We start from the raw sequence: 20,539 nt of genomic DNA, 5'->3' as shown, positions 1-20,539 counted from the left end.
GTCTTCAGTTGAGATGGGGGACAGGGTGGGGAAACAAAAAGGATCCTCAAAGACAGATAAAGGGATGTAGAAAACCCAGCTGCTGGAAGAAGAAACTCCATGTAGAAATATAATATTGTGCTGCTTGTGTGCTGTGACAATATAGGGGTTTTTTTTCTTAGGCAGATGAACATGGTGAAAATTCAGAACAGAAATTGGCCTTATTACAGAAAACTCGGACTAGCTCACAGTCATAAGTGAGAACAAGTCCTATAACAGAAAATGTTACAAATAGAAATAGCATAATATATGTATAGGAAATGCAAGATAAACCTCAGGCCACCTAACAAAGAAAAATGTCTGTCAGGCATGTTGTTCCCAGAAGTACATTTGTGAGAAGTGCTAGTTGGAATACTTGTCAACAGGGCCGGCTCCAGCTTTTTTGCCGCCCCAAGCGGTGAAGCCAAAAAAAAAAGAAAAAAAGATAAAGCCGTGATTGGCGGCACTTCGGCGGCAGCTCTACCACACCACTTCATTCTTTGGCGGCAATTCGGAGGCAGGTCCTTCCCTCTGAGAGGGACTGAGGGACCCGCCGCTGAAGACCCGGACGTGCCGCCCCTTTCCATTGGCCACCCCAGGCACCTGCTTCCTTTGCTGGTGCCTGGAGCCGGCCCTGCTTGTCAATAACAAAAGACTATAAATTAACAGCTTTATCCTTTAGGGCTTGATCCACAAATAACTAAAGTCTATGGGACTCTTTCCATGGACTTTAATGGGAGGTGGTCAGTCCCTAAAGCTGCAAATTGGCTTTGATATTTATTATGGGGTTACTAATGATTTATTTGAGAAAATAGCCAGCTATAAATGTGAACATATAAATCAAGAAACCATATTGTTCCATTTAAAAATAAAGTAATTCCATTAGTTTATATATCCTTTCTAAGCAATCACCGCCCAAAATAATGCTATATCTATCCTACACTGTTACTCATAGATTCATAGCCCAGAAGGGACCACGGTGATCAGCTAGTCTGACCTCCTGTATAACACTGGCCATAGAACTCCCCCAAAATAATTCCTAGAGCATACTCAGTTGAATGGACATAGTCAAGAAGCTGTGATGAGCGTATCAAGTCTAGATAACAGAATGGGCTCTCTTCCGCATCAGAGCATTGCTCAGAGCAGGAGGGGGATGCAGGATGGGCAGGGGTCGGGCAAAGACTGGCTCTTTGACTCTGAAGGTTGTCCCTGGCTCCTACACCACTGGTAGAGCTGCTGCTGGAATATTCTAATTTCTGCTACTGATGTACAGGTCTTTAATGAGAAACCTGCATCAGTGGAGGATTAGTGATGCTCTGCTCAGCTCTGTCCTGCCACGCTCCCTGTGCTGCGAGTGAACAGAGGTGCAGACCTACCTGTGGAATATTTATGCCCAGCAGGTAGTTTCCATATGCCAGATGAATTTTCTGTTGGGAATTTGTGACTAGGTTGCAACACCTTTCCGCCTCGTGAGCAGCACAAAGTGTCTGAAAAGCACCAGAGAACCTGGCCTGTGTGTGTCTTTCTGAGCTAGGATAAATAAGACATAAATGTTAGGTCTCCATCATTGCTTTACTTAAAGAGAAAAGTACTTTCAAAGCAGGAAAGGCCTCATAAAAATAATGAAGAAATGTGATTATATGTATAACCCCTCTCCAACACTCTTCACCTGTCACTGTGTTTCTCTTGAGCTGTGAGCTCTTTGGGTGGCTCCTTATTGGCCTGATCTAAAATCCATTTTAGAATGGTTGCCATTTACTTCAATAGCTTTGTATCAGGCCCTGTGTGTTTGAACAGTGCCTCACACACTGTGGATGCTACTGTAATACAAATAAAAATAATAAATAGTCCAAGATTGCCCTATTGCTGGTCTTCTTTGCATCAAGAGCAATAGCAGATATTTGATACCTTTATTTTGCTGAATGTGATTACTAAAAATCCACATCGTCTGATGTTTTAGGAACACTTTAGAAATATATCTACTTTGATTGTGACGTAGAAAATCTCCTGTATAATTTCTATTCCTGATCTTCTGGCAACTACACCTCTACCCCAGTATAACGCGACCTGATATAACACAAATTTGGATATAACGTGGTAAAGCAGTGCTCCGGAGGGGAGTGGCGGGGCTGCGCACTCCAGCAGATCAAAGCAAGTTTGATATAATGCGGTTTCACCTATAACGTGGTAAGATTTTTTGGCTCCCCAGGACAGCGTTATATCGGGGTAGAGGTGTACTTATTATCCATGTTAATGAACGACATTAATCATTAAATTGCAGTGTTCCGAGATCCTTTCTTGGATTTCATATAATTAAAAATCAAAGCAGTATGTAGTGTTACCCGGGGTTTTTTTAACCCAAAGCTCTTGGTAACTTTTACTCTGTGCGAGGAGATGTTAGGAAATAAATCAGGGGAGACACAGCCGTCCGACCGATAGATGGCTGGCACAAACAGGACAACACAAGAGTGCTTTTACTTAAAGCTAAACTTTACTTAGCCTCAAGCACTTACACACGTCCGCAACAAGATTAGTAAAACACCCCCAACCTTTGATAATTACCAAAGCTGAGTGTGGCTCTCGAGTGGCACAGTGGCAGCCCATCTGCCGGTGGGGAACACAAGATGCATCCAGAGGGAGAGACCAGTCCTGAAGAGTCCCCCGCAAAGGAGAGTCCCACCTTATTTAGTCCCACCAAGCTTTTTCCCCTTATTTATACATCAGTAATACAATGACATATCCCTTAAAGAAAACTTGTCACGCAAACAGTTCCACTGGGCAAGCAAGAGGCTCCTTCTGATTATTGATTAACCAGGTGTGGGTTTTTTCAGAACTTGCAACCTTGAGACCTAATAGACATTCCTGGGGCATATTCTATTCTTTTAAAACACATGTATCAGCGACTTTAACACAATTCTTATGAGGAGGGACTCGGGGTCAAGCTCCCCTTTCTGAGGCACCCTAAACCCCCCTCCCGTCCTGCCTTGGTCAAACTGCATGGCCACTTTACAGCCTGCTGACTAGGTTGCTTTTTAACAATAAGCCATAGTGGTTTTAAGCACTTTACTGGTTTGCCAAAGTCTCCCCATACAGTTTGACCAGAGAAACAGTTTCATTAAAATAATCAGTCAGTTTAAAACTAAAGAATACGGGAGGCACTGGCTTTCTAGTTTTACAGACTAGAAATATTATGTCTTTTAACACTTGATCTAGATACAAAGTGATTTGTCTCCTTATTAATATACTGCAATTTTTTTTTTTTAGATTCCAAATCCACTAGAACCAGGGCCAGCTCCAGGGTTTTTGCCGCCCCAAGCAGCAAAAAGAAAAGAAAAAGAAAAAAAGCCGCGATCGCGATCTGCTCTACCGCTGCCGCTTCAGTCTTCGGCGGCAATTCGGCGGCAGGTCCTTCGCTCCAAGAGGGACTGAGGGACCCGCCGCCGAAGAGCCGGACATGCCGCCCCTCTCCGTTGGCCGCCCCAAGCACCTGCTTGCTGGGCTGGTGCCTGGAGCCGGCCCTGACTAGAACTGCTGTTTTCTTTACTAAAATAATGTAGCTGAAAAATGTATATTTATTCTGTTTAGTGTTCAAAGAGGAAGGCAATGTTGGGTCGGAGCTGGATCTACTCATCCCAATATTTTTTTTCACTGTCTCTCAGACACATTTTGAAATCTTAAATCTGAGAAGCTGCCTAGTGAGCAGGTCAAAAACATTTTTGGAGGTTGTGAGATCATAAGAATTCTTTTGATGAGAAATCATTGTGTGTGTTTTGACTTTCAAAAAAAGTTTGTAATGATTAAGTAACCTCTGTAAAAACACCTACGTTCCAAAGAGAATTAGCCTGAAGCAAAATGCCAATCTAGCGCCATGTTTGTAATGTGAGTTTTACCTGGATTCTTTTTCTAGGCTGTATGGTACACCACTGAACATCGACTTTTGGCCAGCTCTGATGGTGGAGGACCTGATTCCTGGTACAAGAGTGGGACCAACCCTAATGTGCCTTTTTGTCACTCAGTTTCAACGTCTCAGGGATGGAGATAGGTAATCAGGTTTGCATGATAGTTGTGTCCATAAAATGCTAATCTAATAATGCCATACAAATGTAATCATCCTTTCCTCCCTGGGTTACTTGGGAGCAGGCAACACTCACCTATGTGTCCAGGCACCTGATGTTGTTGACAGTAAATGAGATCCTGAGTCTCCCAGTAGAGATGTTGGATAGGTGGAAATCCTCTTTCCATCCCTCTGCTGCAGTCATTTTACTTGTAAAGGGAATTAAAATAGGTGGGGCCTCCATCTGGCTGGGCCCTGTACACACTCAATGGTGTGCCTTGGGAGGCTCCAGGAATAGACCTGAGCTAATCTGTGCAATGGGTCTACTTTAAGAATACCAATTATAAAACAATATACACCATTATACATTTAGATTAAAGTTAACACACCTTTACTAAACAATTTAAGGAAACATGGCATAACAGACTGAGATTGAATGTGACTACTCAGTTAAATCAGCAGGGGGCAGTTCAATAAATCAATTAACAAATACAATATTCAGTAGTAGAGGAAACTTGCATTTACACTGCAACCTTCTACCTCCCCCGAGGGTACACTCCTCTGGATTTTAGAGTTCTAAACTCTTCCTTGCATGGGTGCACTTGAAGATCTTGAAGCTGGAGACAGCACTCTGGTGGTCTGGTGAATCAGTCCAGCCAAGGCAACAAGGGGCAGAACAATTCTAATTTGGGATCATGCCAAGCTGCACCCCCTCTCTGAAGACTGGAGTTGTTTTAACCAAATGTCAGCAACCCTGGGTTCTGGTTCCATGAGAAGACCACTCTGCCTCCTCTCAGACTCAGACAACCCCTTAAAGTCTCTTTGCTGTCCCCTTCTCTTGCAAGCACTTTCCCAAACAAGGGTGGTGGTTACTCATACTGACGTCACTACAAGTCAACCTCAGTTAGCTCTAGGCACAGCAACAATCTCTGCCCTGTGTCCAGTGAATCCACCATCCACACCTGAGGCTCCCTATTTAAAATCTTTCCAGCAGGCTCTCAGCAGCAGCTTCTGGCTTCCTGACAGCAGATTAGCAGCATCTATGGACAGAGCTCCACTAAAACAATCTCAGCACCTTTCCAAAATGGAGCCCACCGCGTGTGGGCATTCTCTCTTCACCCAAGGCATCATGGGAGTTTTAGTCTCCATGGCTGGATTGCAGTGCTCAAGATTTTCCCAACTGGAACACTAGAAATGAAGTTCAGAGGCCGCGCTAATAAAGGGTGCCTACACGCATATACCTCAGATTTGACATAGCGTACGATAGTATTTGAGTCCATCATAACTGAGGCTTGAAAGAATCTAAGGAGGCTGGAGCTTTTTACTGTTAAACTGGTAAATCAGCTACAGTTTATCAGCTGACAGCAAAAGTGAAGAAATGTTAAAACTAAATGATTTTAGATTTACATGATTTTTTTTTTACTAATTTCTTTATAGTTGTACAGAGATATTTGTAGGACAGTAGACAAGCTTCTAACCCTTTCCCTGTAATCATTTGCCCTTGTTGCCAGTGTTTACTAAATCTAAAATTAAAAAGCTGTCATATATTTTAGGTTATTGGTATTGATCAGGACGTGCAGGTGAATGAAACAGGGATGGATGCTAAGGAAGCAGGCTGCAACTTTATAACTTTAACCAAAGGGGGCTATCAACCGCCTTCATGCTCCTTGAATTCAAGACATTTTATTGGATACAGTGCATGGTTAAATGGCCTCATGTCATATAACCAAGCCATTTCAGCTGATCTTCTTCAGCTTAACCCTAAGTCTCAGCCCAGGTCTAAATGATCTTGCCATTCCCACCCATGAGGAGGAATTATGATTCTCCAAAGGATACCTCAATCCCTGAACACTTAAGGTATCTCCTTCCCTATAGGCTAGTAGGTACACCAGCCATATCCTGGGTCTTGTACTGTTTTCCTCTGGAAGCTGGCCCTTCCAGCCTTTTGTCTGCACAGTACCCACTAGACATTTCCAGATTGTTTTCTAATACTCAATTCCTATTCTTATTCCTATAAACTAAAAACGGACATCCATGATGCTGCAAGGAATGCAAACTTCTACCTTGTCTGCCCCAGCAGGGTTTGAAGTACGGAAGGTCGCTGGCGCCCAAGAGAGCCAATCAGCTACCCCATACACACCCTGAGCAAGCCAATGGGAAGCAGAGGGAGGAGGTGAACACTTTCCCCTTCCCTGAAGGCACATTTCCTACATGCACTCTGAGGCACCAGGAGTGTGCATGGAGGGGAAGTGCTCCAGCATGGCTGTGCACAAGTACTCACCAGACCCACTCCACTGCTGGTCCAACCAAACTTCCCTAGCGAGATGGGGGAGGGTTGAGAGCAGTATTTATCTCATTTGTGGAACGCTCCAGTACTAGTGTATATCCTCCAGTTCAGATCCGGGAATAAACCCTTTGTTGTTTCCATGACTTCTCTGCAGTACAATAAAATGTGATATTTTTAAAAACAAAAATTTAAAATAATTATTTTTTTTTAAATAAGGAGTTAGACCTAGAAGAGCTAAGCAAATCTGTCTCATCTCAAGAGAGGAGAGTAGTGAAACATATGCATTTAGCATTTTAAAAGCTATTATTTACTTATTTATTTAAATAGCACAGTACTGTGAAGTGCATGGTGATTTACTAACATGTTAGAACACACTGTCCCTGTCATGAAGAGCTTATAATATAAGGGCTTTGTCTTTGTTTTGCAATATGATTCATGCTTTTTTTCATTTCTAAGGATTTGGAATGGATCCATTTTTCCATTTATTTGAAAATATTCACAATTAAAACAAACTTTTTTTTTTACAAATATTATTGAAATAGTTTGTGTGCTGGGTATTGGTAAATGATAAATGTCATTAACCATTTCAATAGGGCTTTCTATTTTAAACATGTTTTTAATAAGTTTTAGAAAAAAATTATACCATGGCATTTTTCACAAAAAACAAATGTTTCAAACGAGATCGATAGTTTTACATGAAAAAATATTTGTAAAAAGCCATTTAAAAGCTCTCTTAACTGAAAAAAGTAGCGGACCAAATTCAGTAAAGAATCCTGGTCATGTGCCACATTAGGCATGTTGTGCATATGCTAAGAAGACTGAAAACATTTCAACCAGATCTCAGCTCAGCCCTTCTCAGATTGAAGCCTGAAATTAGCAAACATATAAGGAGATGCAGAGGGAGAATGGGATATGAGATCCTATCATGAGACTAATTTGGGGCAGGCATGATTCTTGTCACTTATATGCTGCTGTTTGGTTGGGTTTTTTTTTGGTATGTTGATATTTTCAATTATATAAAATATCAGAATGCTGACATTTGAACGCTGAATGTCAGAATGCTGCACAATTTGAAACATTTATTTATGATACAGGAAATGCTGGGAACTCCAGTTTGGTAACATGCTTCATCATCATGTATGCCCAGTCTCTATACTCTGGGTACATCTACACTGCAGTCTACATCTACACTGCTGTATATGTAGACATACCTGAGCTAGCTTTCATCTAGTTAGCTGGAATAACAGTAGCAGTGAAGCTGCTGCAGCAGCACTGGCTAGCCAGTTGAGTATATACCCTGGGTCCCAGGTGGAGTTGTACAGCCTGCGCTGCTGCCTGTGTGGCTGGGGCCTCACTGCTATTGTTATTTAAGCTAGTCAGATCAAAGCTAGCTCAGTATGTCTATGCATGCTGCAGTCACAATTCCATTTGCAGTGTTGTAGACATACCCCAGGTAACAGTTCAAGATCATAACATTTAAGAATTTGATAAAACATGAAAGCCATTAAAGTAAATTTAATTGGAGAACAAATGTGATCCCTTCCATATGGTGCATTCTCTGTCTGCTCTTATCTTTGCCTCATTATCACTGTTTGACATGCTGTTTATTCTCAGGCAGCAGATCCCTGATGTCCTATCTTTTTGCCTGCTGACTAGGTTTTGGTATGAAAATCCTGGAGTGTTTACAATGGCACAACTCACTCAGCTGAAGCAGGCCTCTTTGGCACGTGTACTCTGTGACAATGGGGACAACATCCAGCAGGTCCAGCCTGATGTCTTCTTAAAGGCAGATTACCCTCAGGGATACATGAGCTGCAGTGAGATACCAAAGATTGATTTGAGATTGTGGCAGGACTGTTGCGAAGGTCAGTAATAAACAGAGTAGCAGATGGAAAAACTACTACTACTATTAACTCTCAGATCATTTTTATTTGCCAAAACTGTGTTTTTCAGGTTTGTTGTTCTTACAGTATGTATAGTGGCAGGCTCGTCAATGAAAAGAAGAAAAGAAAACAATTTTTGAAAGAATGATTTCAGTTTGGATACAGAGATTATTGTACACAGTAAAATTAAACTATTCATGCATAGAAATAACTCCAACTTTTTTCTCCTGAAAAGGCACTGTTGACCACTACTAATACTAATTAATGGCTAACAGTTACTCTGAAGATTAAGAAGAATTCTCATACTAAGTTTGTGGGAAATTGGTCAAACTGATTCTGACTTACAGGTCATTAAGTATTTTGATTTGAAGTTTTGACTTGTATCTAATTTGTGTGTCCTGTTTGCAAAAATGACTTGTTGCTACATCTTCAAACCATCCACATAGTTAAATCTCCTTGAGACCAGATGCATTGGCTATATTTGAAGAAAATTGCTTATAATTAAGCAAAGTTATTAATGACTGTGACTAACTGTAATGGTTACAGTGTGTATAATATTGTATGAGCAATTTGTCCATTGGTGGCAGTTTAGAGAGACTAGAAAAGGTTTTTCCCCTAGCTCAGGTGATTGAAGCTATAGTCTTTGGAGATAAAAGACCCAGTTCTAGTCGCAGGTTTGCATGTTCTATCTAGTACTGGTTTGTTACAATGGATTTCGTTGCAAGATGACTCTCTACTGTGTTTTTCTGCTAAGCAAAAATAACATTAGTCAAGCTGTTTTTGAGTTACAGGTCATTACTCTGAATATGAGGCTACTCAGTAGACATACCGATTGGTATAGTGAAAGCTCACTTGATAAAGTTATCAGGGCTTGACAGGGAACTGTTTAAGGTCTATTAGGCTGGATGATGCTTTATAAAGTCTATGCAGGGCAGAAGAAAGGATCCCTGTGAATAGTTCTTAAGCTGCAAAGGGCAGTAAAAAGCAGTGACAATTGGGGACCACCAAGAGCACTTGTGCTCAAAAGTTCTGTAGGGAAATGGGAAGAGAGAGGAACCCTGTTGCCTGTGGAGCTCATGTCTTCCTCAATGCGGTAGTATCTGGAGGGAGTCATGAACTTCACAAAGCAAATAGTATGCTCAGTGCACTGGTAAATGTGGGCCAAATCCTGCCCTGTTCTCTGCAGCTTAGAAGAGGCCTGATCCAGCAGAACCATTCAGGGGTCTCCGCTCAGGTGGTTTTGGGGCATGAAAGAAGCTGGGTTGGAGCTAGTGGATCTGTGGTTCTGTCCATGGAGTGGGGGTGGGATTCTCATATCCACGGTGTGGGAGAGGGATTCTTTTCCCTCCATTCCCAGAGATTTCCAGTGTGTGGGGCTTGCTTAATCAAGCTGAGTACAGTGTTCTGGGTTTACAATAAATGAAGGAACCCAATCCTTAGTGGGAGAGTGGGAGACTCTCATGTGATTTTTTTTTTTTTTAAATGGTGGCTTCACTACATTACAAGGCAGAGCAAATGGGGCACAAACTGGCTTAAGCTGCCAGCTAAGGATCCCATTGCATAAGGATAGATCCAGGTAACATACAAGTGCCCTAAATGGCTCTACACCTGTTGCTTCTAGTCCCCCAGCATAGGGGATGGTCTGGGGTGGGAGGCTATGGACAGAGTTCACTACAATCCTGGACCAATGAAATGGCTCCTCTCGGGGCATATACTGTCCAATTAAGCCATGGGCTGCTCTAATTTACATCAGTGACCAAAAGAGCCCCCATCTGACCCCAAGACCATGGAGTGCAAAGGTCACTGTAATATAGTGGGCAGGCCGTTTAGGGGGAGTTGACTTAGCCTCACCTGCATCTAGTTATCCATCTCCCTTGGGCTCGGGCTCATGGATCAGGTGACCAGGCATCCCATGATGATACTCCAAGGGTGGGGCTTTAAGAGGGAGCCTGCTCTCTCAGAGATGAGGAATATCAGGGGTTATGAAAGACCTAATGGAAGGCTCTGTGGAGTGGTCCAGAGTCTGGAGAGCAGAGGCCCTGATAAAAGTGAAAAGATGAGAGAACCTTTTTTTTTTTTTTTTTTTTTTTTTAACTGTTTGAGTTGGGAATGGGTATGTTCCCCAGAGTTTTTAACCTCTTATTTTGTTAAAATACCTGTCTTGTTTTGTCTGTTTTGTTTGGTGTTATGTATCTCTGTTTGAGCTTTTGTCATTTCTTATATTATAACTTGGGTTTTTAGAGCTTTTCAGTGTCCTTCGTACTAGTATATTTGTCCTTGTCCGGCTTTACAATAAGGGTGTCAAGCAAGTTATTCTGAAACAGCAGAAAGGCAACTTTGAGAGATTGCCTTATGGCATAAAGTTAAATATAGCAACTAAATTCAAAAGCAGGACTGAAAACAATTTTATGGCTTAATTGTCTCATTATAGTTTGCTGTAAGCTGTTGAAGTCTGATGTTCTCCACGCTGCTTTGAAGGGCTTCTTTTCGTTAATCATGCAACAGCTTTTAATAGAATGAATTTATTAAGGGAATGTTTTGGTAATCTAATACACATCTTACTATCTAATAAATTCAATTTTCATTAGTCAGCAATAATTTTCAATGCTGGGGATACTTTAGCTCACAAATCTGAAAAAGGAAATACAGATCTCTGGAATACCTTAAAACCTCAAAGTGAGAACTCGCTGTGAAACTTCCATCTGGAAATCACAAAGCCAGATGGTTTCATAAGTCCCAGAAGAAAATATACATCTGTCAGTTCTTCCTGCAACTGTTTGTATTTGAAGGATTTATTTAATCAACTGGCAACATGGCTTAGTGTGTCACTCACATCAATACAGCATGTAGACCTTCTGTACCAGGCGTGCTCTTTCATTTCTAGGATGCACTGGAGATGATAATTTCACTAAACAGATGTAGCATGATTGTGGATTTTAATTGCACCAGGCAGAAAGATGATGAGGAAGAACAGTTTCAATTATTGGAGGTGGCTGAATCAAATAAATACCCCAGGGCCCATGCAGAAATGCTTATCTACTGACTGACGGCCAAATTGTGACTGGTTCTTGCACAGCATGCAGCGTCATGTCCCTGCAAGGAACATCTTTACTATCCCCACCCTACACGCACGCACCCAGAGTTGCACAGTGCCTCAACAGAGGTGAGGAATGGGGCCAGAGCGCGTAGGTTGCCCTTGGAGAGAACTGGTGCATCTTGAGAATTCTTAGCACATTAGACTGGGATTTGTTCTGCCTGGAGGAGTGTTGTGGCTCTGCATTGCCTTGTGTTCAGGCCAGTGTCTACTGCACCACAATTGTGTCCTATGGGAAACTGAATACAATTTTATCATAGAGATTCTTACATATAATTACAGTTGTTCCCAGAGTATGAAGCTTCTTCCTTATCCAATGTACCTGTTCCTTTTCATCATACCCTAGGCTTAGCATTTGATGTTATCTAGCAAGGGCTATAACAGGGTAATGGAATAATTTGGGACTTTATCTAATTCCCAGTGAAGCCAATGGCAAAATTGTCATCTGGAGCCAAACTTTCTCAAAATTTGAAGATATTCAGATATTTGGTTTGGCCCTTTTTAGAGATTATAGGAACCAGTAACAAAGTGTCTCGAAGTTTAAGGAGACTGGGCTGTGGAGTTTCACTTCAACTCAGTTTATGATGATTGATCTAAAACATAAATGACCAAATGCAGTGCATCAACGCAGACATTATACATGCATGTTTGGTTTTGTTGACTTTGTACATGTGTGGACTTTGGTAGTTTACCTATTGAGTTTTGTTCATTTACTGAAGTCTTACCTTTGCTCTTTGCCTTTTTAATTTTATTTGGGACCATTGTTAACCCCACAACATTATTTCCCTGATAAATATCTCCAACACCAACATGCTCAGACAACTTTTTGGCTTTGAGCTTCAGCGTAAATAGCCAGGGAAGCGTGGGTTGACCGTAGCAGCTACATATTGCTACTTCTGCCCTCCTACTGTAACATGTGTTCACTCAGTCTGGCTTTCTGTCCCCTTCTAGTGGGTGGCTCACACAGAAGTTTGAGTTTGCTACAGTCATTGGCTAACAGATGTGAGTCTTTCAGCTCAGGAAGTAGTGGCTCTGTGTGGTCCAGCCACTGTGAGAACAATCTGTAGTAAGTGTAGGTTAACTACCATTCTGAAAAAACTTTACATTATGGAAACAAATACGTAACGGTTTTCCTTGGAAACAATTTTAGCACCAGTTTTCCACTTGGAGACTAAGATGGACACCCATGGATTTCATCTAAGTAAAGTGGAATCCATTATGGCAACCTGTAACCATGCCTTCGTGGGTTACCACTAAGAATATCAAATTTAAAACAAACTGCTGAGAATTAGGGCAGACACACCCCAAAACTGGTGGTTATTCTCCCATAAGATATACCAAACCAGCAACAAATGTAAACTTCTGTTTCATCACACTGGCTAACAAGAAGTCAGAAAAGCAGTTGTCTTAGGCATTCCAGTCCTTGTATCACCACGAAAAACATTAGACTTAAAGATGAGTGGTTCTTTAAAACCAATTTAATCAAATAAAAGGCTCTTCTGATCCTAAAGAACCATCCACACACCCAGGTCAATATACAACTCAGATCTTACCCAATAATCACGCTGTTGCCAATCCTTTAGTATCTAAAATCTAAAGGTTTATTTATAAAAAGAGAGAGAGAGAAAGGTGAGAGTTAAAATTGGTTAAAGGAACCAAATACATCCCAAAACTTTGCATTTATTGTATCAGGCTTGTAGCAGTGATAGACTAAACTGCTGGCTTGTTAATTGCTTCCAAATTATTGGAAGATCCTCAGTCCCTTGGTTAGAATGCTCCCATTAGTGTAAGTTCATAGGTTTGAGCAGGAAAGAGGCAAAATGGAGATATTTCCAGGGCCTTTTATAGCTTCTGCCATGTGGAGGGAAATTCATTATTTCAAACAAAGCCCTCAGCACAACTAATGGAAAATTACAGATATCAAGATGGTGTTTGGAGTCACATGGGTAAGTCACACGTCTATGCATGATTTCGCTTAGTCACAGCAGAAAAGTCCATTAATTGTAGATGGGCATCTTCCATTGTGAGTTAAATGTTCTTTAATGGGCCATTCACTTGAATAGTTCCTTCAAAATGTGCTGGATAAATACCTTGTGGGTGCTACACAGAAGCAAACATTTGAAATACAGGTATAGAGCCAATGCTCATAACTTCAAATACGAAAATGATACATGCATACAAATAGCAAAATCATATTCAGCAAGATCTTTCCATAGACACCTTACTTGACATACTTTGTACAAGATTTGTTGCAATTATATAACAGTGGTAGCAACACTGCTCTACATGGTCATATTTTAATCAGATAATGTCACACAACCATCCAGGGAAATCATCTTATCAAAGAAAATATCTTCCTATCAAGAAAGGTCAAGATGCCAGAAAACCAAATCCTGAAACATCAGAGCTCTTGATTTAAAGATGAAACATCTTATCAATACTTAACAAGTAACAATAACTGACGATATAGAATCAGTTGAAAAAAATGTAAGGATTAACTGAAACCTCATCAGAAAATGAATTATTGTGTATGGCTGAAGGATTTTTTTAGATATTGGTTTCTTCTTCCAGTCCGTCATGTATCAACAAAATCTATACTTTAACTGTAACTTTCACGCCCTTTCAGTACAGGAAGAGGGTTCATAATTCAGTAAGAAAAAAAAATGAGTTCTGTTTCAGAATCACCAAATACATACATTTCCTGACTTGGCACTTGCTATCCAAATAAAACAAGAATGCGTTGAGACGTCAGTAGCCTGATTTTTTAGAATGATCTTCGAATGATCAATATTATAGGCAAAAAGAACTGTGGGAGTAAATAATGTAATTTAAATGTTTAACTACCTAATTGCATCTCAAATCTCGTAGTTAGAAGTCTAGTTAATATAAATTGCACCCACAGTGATTTGTGCTTGCAAAATGGTAGAGGCTCCTGTCAGACCGGACTCAATGGCTAACTTCACACAATTTTGTACAATTATTACTATTATTACAGTAGCATATAAGAGCCCCAATCAGGGATCAGGACCTAGTCCTATTGTGCTAGGTGCTGTTGTATTAATTTAGAAGGAATAAATGTGCCAAAGAAAGGTGTTAATATAACCCAGTCACTGTCATACATTAAACAGTGTTAAACTAGGTTTGGTTTTTGGTATATGGAGACCTCAGCCTGCTATGGCAAAAACAGGATTAAAATCCTTGTTACCTTTTATTAAAGATATAGAAAAGAAAGAAAAATAGTTAAAGCATTTGAAGTGTGAAGTAAGGCTTTGATTTTAACATTTCTTGTTCCCTTTCCCTTTAACCGGAGAGAGTTTTAGAAGGAAAAACCCTCTTGTTTGACAGTGTTTCAGATGGTATGAAAGATGATGATAAACTGTCCTTTTGGATAAAAGAGAAGAAACTAGTTGAGATGGGCTGGAGGAGTAGTTGCAGGTGGTGTTTGGGATTCACCTGGAGCTGGCGGGGTGATGATGATATTTAGGTCCCTCTTTCTGGACTGATGTGGTTGGGACATCTCTCAGGATCAGGGTGACAAAGATCCGAGGTCCCAGGAAATGGTGAGTGTGGCAGCCAGGATGGTGAAGTTCCCTCCAGTAGCCTCTGTCTGTTGTTCATATTTCCTACCCAAAGTCTCATTCTTTAAGGACCCAAACAGGGAGTGATGGGTGGAAAAGTCCTTCCCTCATTATTTTGTGCACCAGTTAGACCTAATATCCGAAACACCAATTTTGGTTCATTAATTTCTGGTTCCATATCTTCTGTTTTTACCAAGGATGATTTCAACATAGTCCTCGAACAATCTCAACAGGCCCTTTTTGTTGGGACTAATTTGTTGTTCTTTCCCCCTTTCATACTTTTCCCCATCAACATATGTTATTCTAAGTTATAGTGACATCTTCGCATACTTTTTACAGTTGAGCTCACAATTAAAGTAAATTTGTAAGCCCAATTATCACAACAGTGTTGTACAAATGTGTAATAAAAAAGCTCCCGCCACAAAGAGTTTACAGTCTGGATTATAAGATGACACAACAAGTAAGCAAATCAAGTAAAGGGGTTTGGGAGGGCGGGAATGAAGTGGAGGATGAGATGAGAAGACCAGAATGCCATATCAAAATGAGCATTAGTCATGACTTGCCTCTCGCTCAGCCAGCCTTGGCTGGTGCTGTCTTGGAGGCATCCTGGCAGAGGTGAAGTTTAAAGAGGGGTTTGAGAGTGAATAATGTGGCAGATAACTCCAACAAAATCGGTCTTTCTCCCCTGGTTATGGGTGATATGGGAATAAGGCCAGAGATGTCTTAGGACAAAGTTGATTGATGTGTGATAAGGGCTGGAGGCAGAGGTGAAAGTAAGCCGGTCCTGTCCGGTATGGCGTACCGGTAAGAAGGTGGCCACCGGTACACAGCTGACCATACCAGCAGGGCTGCTGATGACCAGGGAGGGGGGGGGGAGGAGGGAGAGGAGAGGAGGGGGGCAAAAGGGACAGATTTAAAAGGGCCCAGGCTCCCAGCCCCTGCCACTGCTACCCAGGGCTCTGACGGTGACTTAGAGGGCCTGGGGCTCCCTGCCACTGCTGCGCCTGCGACTGGAGCCCCAGGTCCTTTAAATATCCACCAAAGCCCCAGGCAGTGCGGGCTGGGCAGCACTGAAGGGCTGGCTGGGGGATTTTGGCCCCAGCTCCGCCCCTTCTGCACGAGACCCCCTGCTTCCACCCAAGACCCACAGCCACCCCTCCCCCCCACCTTGCCCAGGACCCCAGCCACCCTGCGTACTGGTAAGTCATTTAAGTTACTTTCACCCCTGGCTGGAGGCTTGATTCTCCACTCTGCCTGACCAGTGAGAGAGGAACTGACACCCGATCAAGGCTCCCTGATTCTCCATGGTCCAGACCAGAACAAGTTAAAGGTGCCCAGTGCAGCTTTAACTTATGTGCATGAATATTCTGCCTCTGAATATTTCCTGCCATGGTACTTAATGAACCTGGCAGAGCAGAAAATCTAGCCCTGGGTACGTTGCTGGAGCAAAGGAGGCAGTTGCTGTTCCAACAAGCTTATAGAGCGGCTAGATTGGACAGGAATAAATTGTGACTGGCCTGAAAGGTGAAGAAAATAAATTACAGTTGATCCACTGCAGAAGGGTATGTCAGCAGAGTGATAGAAAGATTTGGTCAAAGTTCGGAAAATGAGATTAGCAGCAGCATTATGAATGAACTTATGAAAAAATTTACAGCAGGCTGGAATCTTCAGTGCCAGACAAGATGTAAGACAAGGAGGCCCTGCATGAAAGATTTGGTGGTTTAGGGAAAGGACCACGTAAGTAATGTTACCCAGATTACATACCTGGGTGGCTGGTTGTGATGCCACAGTGATATTGATGGTGAGGGGAGAAAGAAGGTGCTTCTAGGGGGAAAATCAAAACGTCAGCTTTGGCCATGTTGAGTTTAAGTGGGCTATTAAACAAGACAGACCACGATTTTAATTGTCAGATGAGACAGATGTAGAAAGGAGAGGTATATTTGAGAGTCATTAGCGTAAACATAATTGAAGCCATTCAAACAGATAAAATTATCTGATTCTCCAAAGATAAGGTACAGAGGAGGGTGCATTTACATCTATACAGCCAGCTAAATTCAGAGTCCCTTTTGATGGCGCCACATCTATTTTCTCGGATTTTGACTGCATGAAAACATTTTTGGATGTGACATTTTGCCCTTTACAGGAACATCTTCATGAAACAAAAATTTTCATATGAAGTTCCTGTGACTCTAAGAACCTCTTAATGACAACTGATTAAGGGTTCATTGTTCTGTAACAGCAACTCCTATCAGGCCTGAAAAATTCATTACACGTAACATGCTGCTTTCATAGCATTTATTCAGAAAGGGTTGTGTGAAATGTCTAATAATAAAAAGCATATGCCATACTGAGCCCTCACGATTGCTGTGAGATGTATTTACTGATCATATTTAAGGAATTATGTATATGAACTGAGTCTGTGTCCCAATCTGTGAGGCTGGGTTGTCAAACATGTTTTGCCAGACAAAGAGATGTAGATTCCCCGTCTGTCTAGGTTAATATGTAAATTAAGCATATAAGATAACACAATGGAAGCCTGTTTTGCATATAGAGTCAACAAGTGACAAGTCACTGGAGCCTAAACCATAGGTGGTCATCCTGACTCGGGGTAGGGGGGGGGGGGGCAAAACAATGAGTTCTGGGAAATCTAAGGAGAAGCAAAAGGACACTTTGTGAACCTTCACTGAGAAAACAAAAAGTACAGCACTTTTTGTGTTCATGAGAGTTAGATCCCAGTCTTGTTGGTTGGTGACGCTGGGAGATTGCTTTAGGTGAGAAATTACTTAGGCAAGGATTTTAGCCTGTTAAAGCTTAAGTTTAGACTCTAAGAAGTGTGTTATGCTTTTTGTTTCATATGTAACCACTTCTGTTTCCATTATCCTTACTCAGTATCTTTTAAATCTTAATCTTTGATATCAGTGTCTCACTAGAAATATATTTCAGTCTTATAAACAGCTGATCCTGCGTAGTACCAATCAAGCTATGTCAATACTGCTCCCTTGGGGACAGCTAACCTGGTAATTTCTCAGTGTGTCCAGTGGTTAAGGGCTGTGCACCTCAGGGGAACGCTTCAAGGGGCAGACAGAGGTTGGTGTGTATCTCTCACTAGCCTAGACAGACAAGGTGGGTGAGGTAATATTTTTTATTGGACCAGCTTCTGTTGGTGAGAGAGAGAGAGAAGCTTTTCAGCTACACAGAGTTCTTCCTTACAGAGAGGAAGGTCTGCGGAGACCTGGAAGGCAGTGCTCGTGTTGGTTTCAGGGAGCTGAACTACGGCAGGCACAAACAAAGCTGTTTCATGCTAAAGGCAGGTAGTGGTGAGGTGCCTCTCACCTCTGGGGAGCGTCACAGTTCTTATTAAAAATTCTTTTCTCCTTGGTTTTCAAGGCTTTCCTTTATATGTTTTATCCTTTTGTTTTCTAAACCATGTCTTCATCTTTTATATTATATTTATAATATATATTTTGATTGGCTCTTTGATTAAAACATGAAAAACAATGTGTTGTGACCTCAGAATAGCATGAGTTGGATTCTGCAGTTAAAGGCTTTAGTTCTGTTTGTACTTTTATTTTTTTCAAGGAAGAATTATGGGTAATTATCATTGTCATTTCTTCAAGTGTAGGCAGTAGGAAAGGGTTAGCAGCACAAGGAAATACAGGTCTGTCACATCTTACGCGCATTTAACATACGCGATTTCAGCTTTACGCAGCCGGCAAAAAAAAAAAAAGAGAGAAAAACAACAATTTTATACTGTACCTGTAGAGCAGGCGATTCTGCCCGCCATTACACTCAATGTAATTTTGACTATACGCGATTTTCGCTTTACGCGCTGACTGTGGAACGTAACCCCAGCGTAAGATGCGACAGACCTGTATGCTACAGTAAAATCCCCTGCTACAGTGCCTACGGTCTGGGGAAAGACTTCAGAATATAGGATCTTCTGAGTTGACATTTCAATGTGGTGATGACTGTTGCAATTCATAGATTCTTACACAGGTATTATAGGCCAAATTTTCAATGAGATTTCTAAAATGGCACCTGCACATCTTGTGCTCATACATGTGTTTCTCCCCCCCCTCCCCCCAGGCATTGGTCTGCATCTAATATTTCTGTTTGCACACTTTTAAAAAAAAGTGTGCAATAGTTATACTAGCAAAATAGCAGTCACAATTTTAGAGGTCCATTTGAAAATTTTAGCCTTTGTCTGCCAGCTCCTCAATGTTAAGGTTTGGTTTGTCAGCCAACTCAAACAGAGCTGATCCAGATAATCTTGGGCTTCTTACAAACCGTTTGCTCCTTATGGCCTGTATTTTGAATGCTAGAAAAAGATCCTAAGTTACCTATCAATCAGTAGCTTCAAACACACGCACATATTCCATTTCTATTATACACACAGTATGTAATTATTAGTGAGAAAAAATCACAAAAATCAATGAGATAATTAAATGTACAAACTGAGCAATCTGAATAATAAAATTAGTTGATATTGATTTTAGCCTCTGTAATGTTGCCACCTGAAAAATGTAAGCGATTAGCACCTTTCTATGGAATGTTCTTCTTTTCTGTGGTGTGGTTTTAGGGCTGGACGACACTGAAAACTGACATCAGCATACGTCTCTCGGGGGTGTGAAACATCCACATGCCTGAGAGATGTAGCTATGCCAACCTTGCCCCTGGTGTAAACAGCGCTAGGTCGATGGATGAATTCAAGATACAAGAATTCTTCTGTTGACCTAGCTACCACCCCTGGGGGAGGTAGATGAACTACAGCCATGGGAGAATCCCTCCCAACGCTGTAGTGAGTGTCTACGCTGAAGTGCTAGCTACAGCAGCACAGCTGCAGCTGTGTCTCTGTAGTGGTTTAAGTGTAGACATAGCCTTTGATAATGTTATAGCATACATGCACGAGTAGAAGACCACTGTATATTACTGTACATTAAGTAAATCAAGGCTGGATGTTTTTCCAAAAATATGCACTAGGAATTATTTTGGGGACGTTCTATGGCCCATGCTATGCCGGAGGTCAGACTAGCTGAGCACAGTGGTCCCTTCTGGTCTTGCAATCTCTGAGCTGTGTTAGCTATCTTATTAAGAAATATAGATAGTATTTTAATCAAAATCTTACTAACATCCATATTAGAGACAATAATGTTTAAATTAGGGTACCAGAGCCAAACTTCCTTTATAAAAGGTAGAAGCCCCTTAAATAACATAAGAAAAATCCAATATGTGGTACTGCATTCTAAGAGTGCTAAAAAAGAGGGCTACATTCTAATTATAGATGCAGAAAAGGCTTTCATCTTGCTAAACACACCAAGAAAGCACTCAGCTTCCCCAAAATAATTACTATGAATGGGGTGTGTGTGTGTGTGTGTGTGTGTGTGTGTAACATGCACCGTATTCACGTTGTGATTAAATAATTTTGAAAAAGAGAGAGAAATGTGAATGATGCAATAATATGCTATATGTTGCTTAAAATTGTTAATTCTGTAGTAAGATACATACCTTTACAAGTCAAAACAATGTAATTGTAATGTCTTCTTATGAAAAAAAAATCAATAAATAAAAGTCCTCCCCCCCCAAAAAATACTGTATGTTGCATATAGCAATAGCATATCTTGATAC

At 41.2% G+C, this 20,539-nt stretch overlaps 1 protein-coding gene across 1 annotated transcript in view; it reads left to right on the top strand.

The window, feature by feature from the left end:
* Positions 1-20,539, top strand: part of PXDNL (peroxidasin like) — a 291,769-nt gene that overhangs the window by 240,740 nt on the left and 30,490 nt on the right. The window contains exons 21-22 of the mRNA XM_026647339.1: positions 3,926-4,060; positions 8,016-8,224. Coding sequence (XP_026503124.1) covers positions 3,926-4,060; positions 8,016-8,224 — 344 coding nt within the window. The remainder of the gene's footprint in view (positions 1-3,925; positions 4,061-8,015; positions 8,225-20,539) is intronic.

The sequence above is a fragment of the Terrapene carolina genome, unplaced genomic scaffold (assembly GCF_002925995.2).
Source record: "Terrapene carolina triunguis isolate 2854851 unplaced genomic scaffold, T_m_triunguis-2.0 Scaffold58, whole genome shotgun sequence".
Classification (NCBI taxonomy): domain Eukaryota; kingdom Metazoa; phylum Chordata; order Testudines; family Emydidae; genus Terrapene; species Terrapene triunguis.
This window is presented reverse-complemented; position numbering and strand designations above follow the sequence as displayed.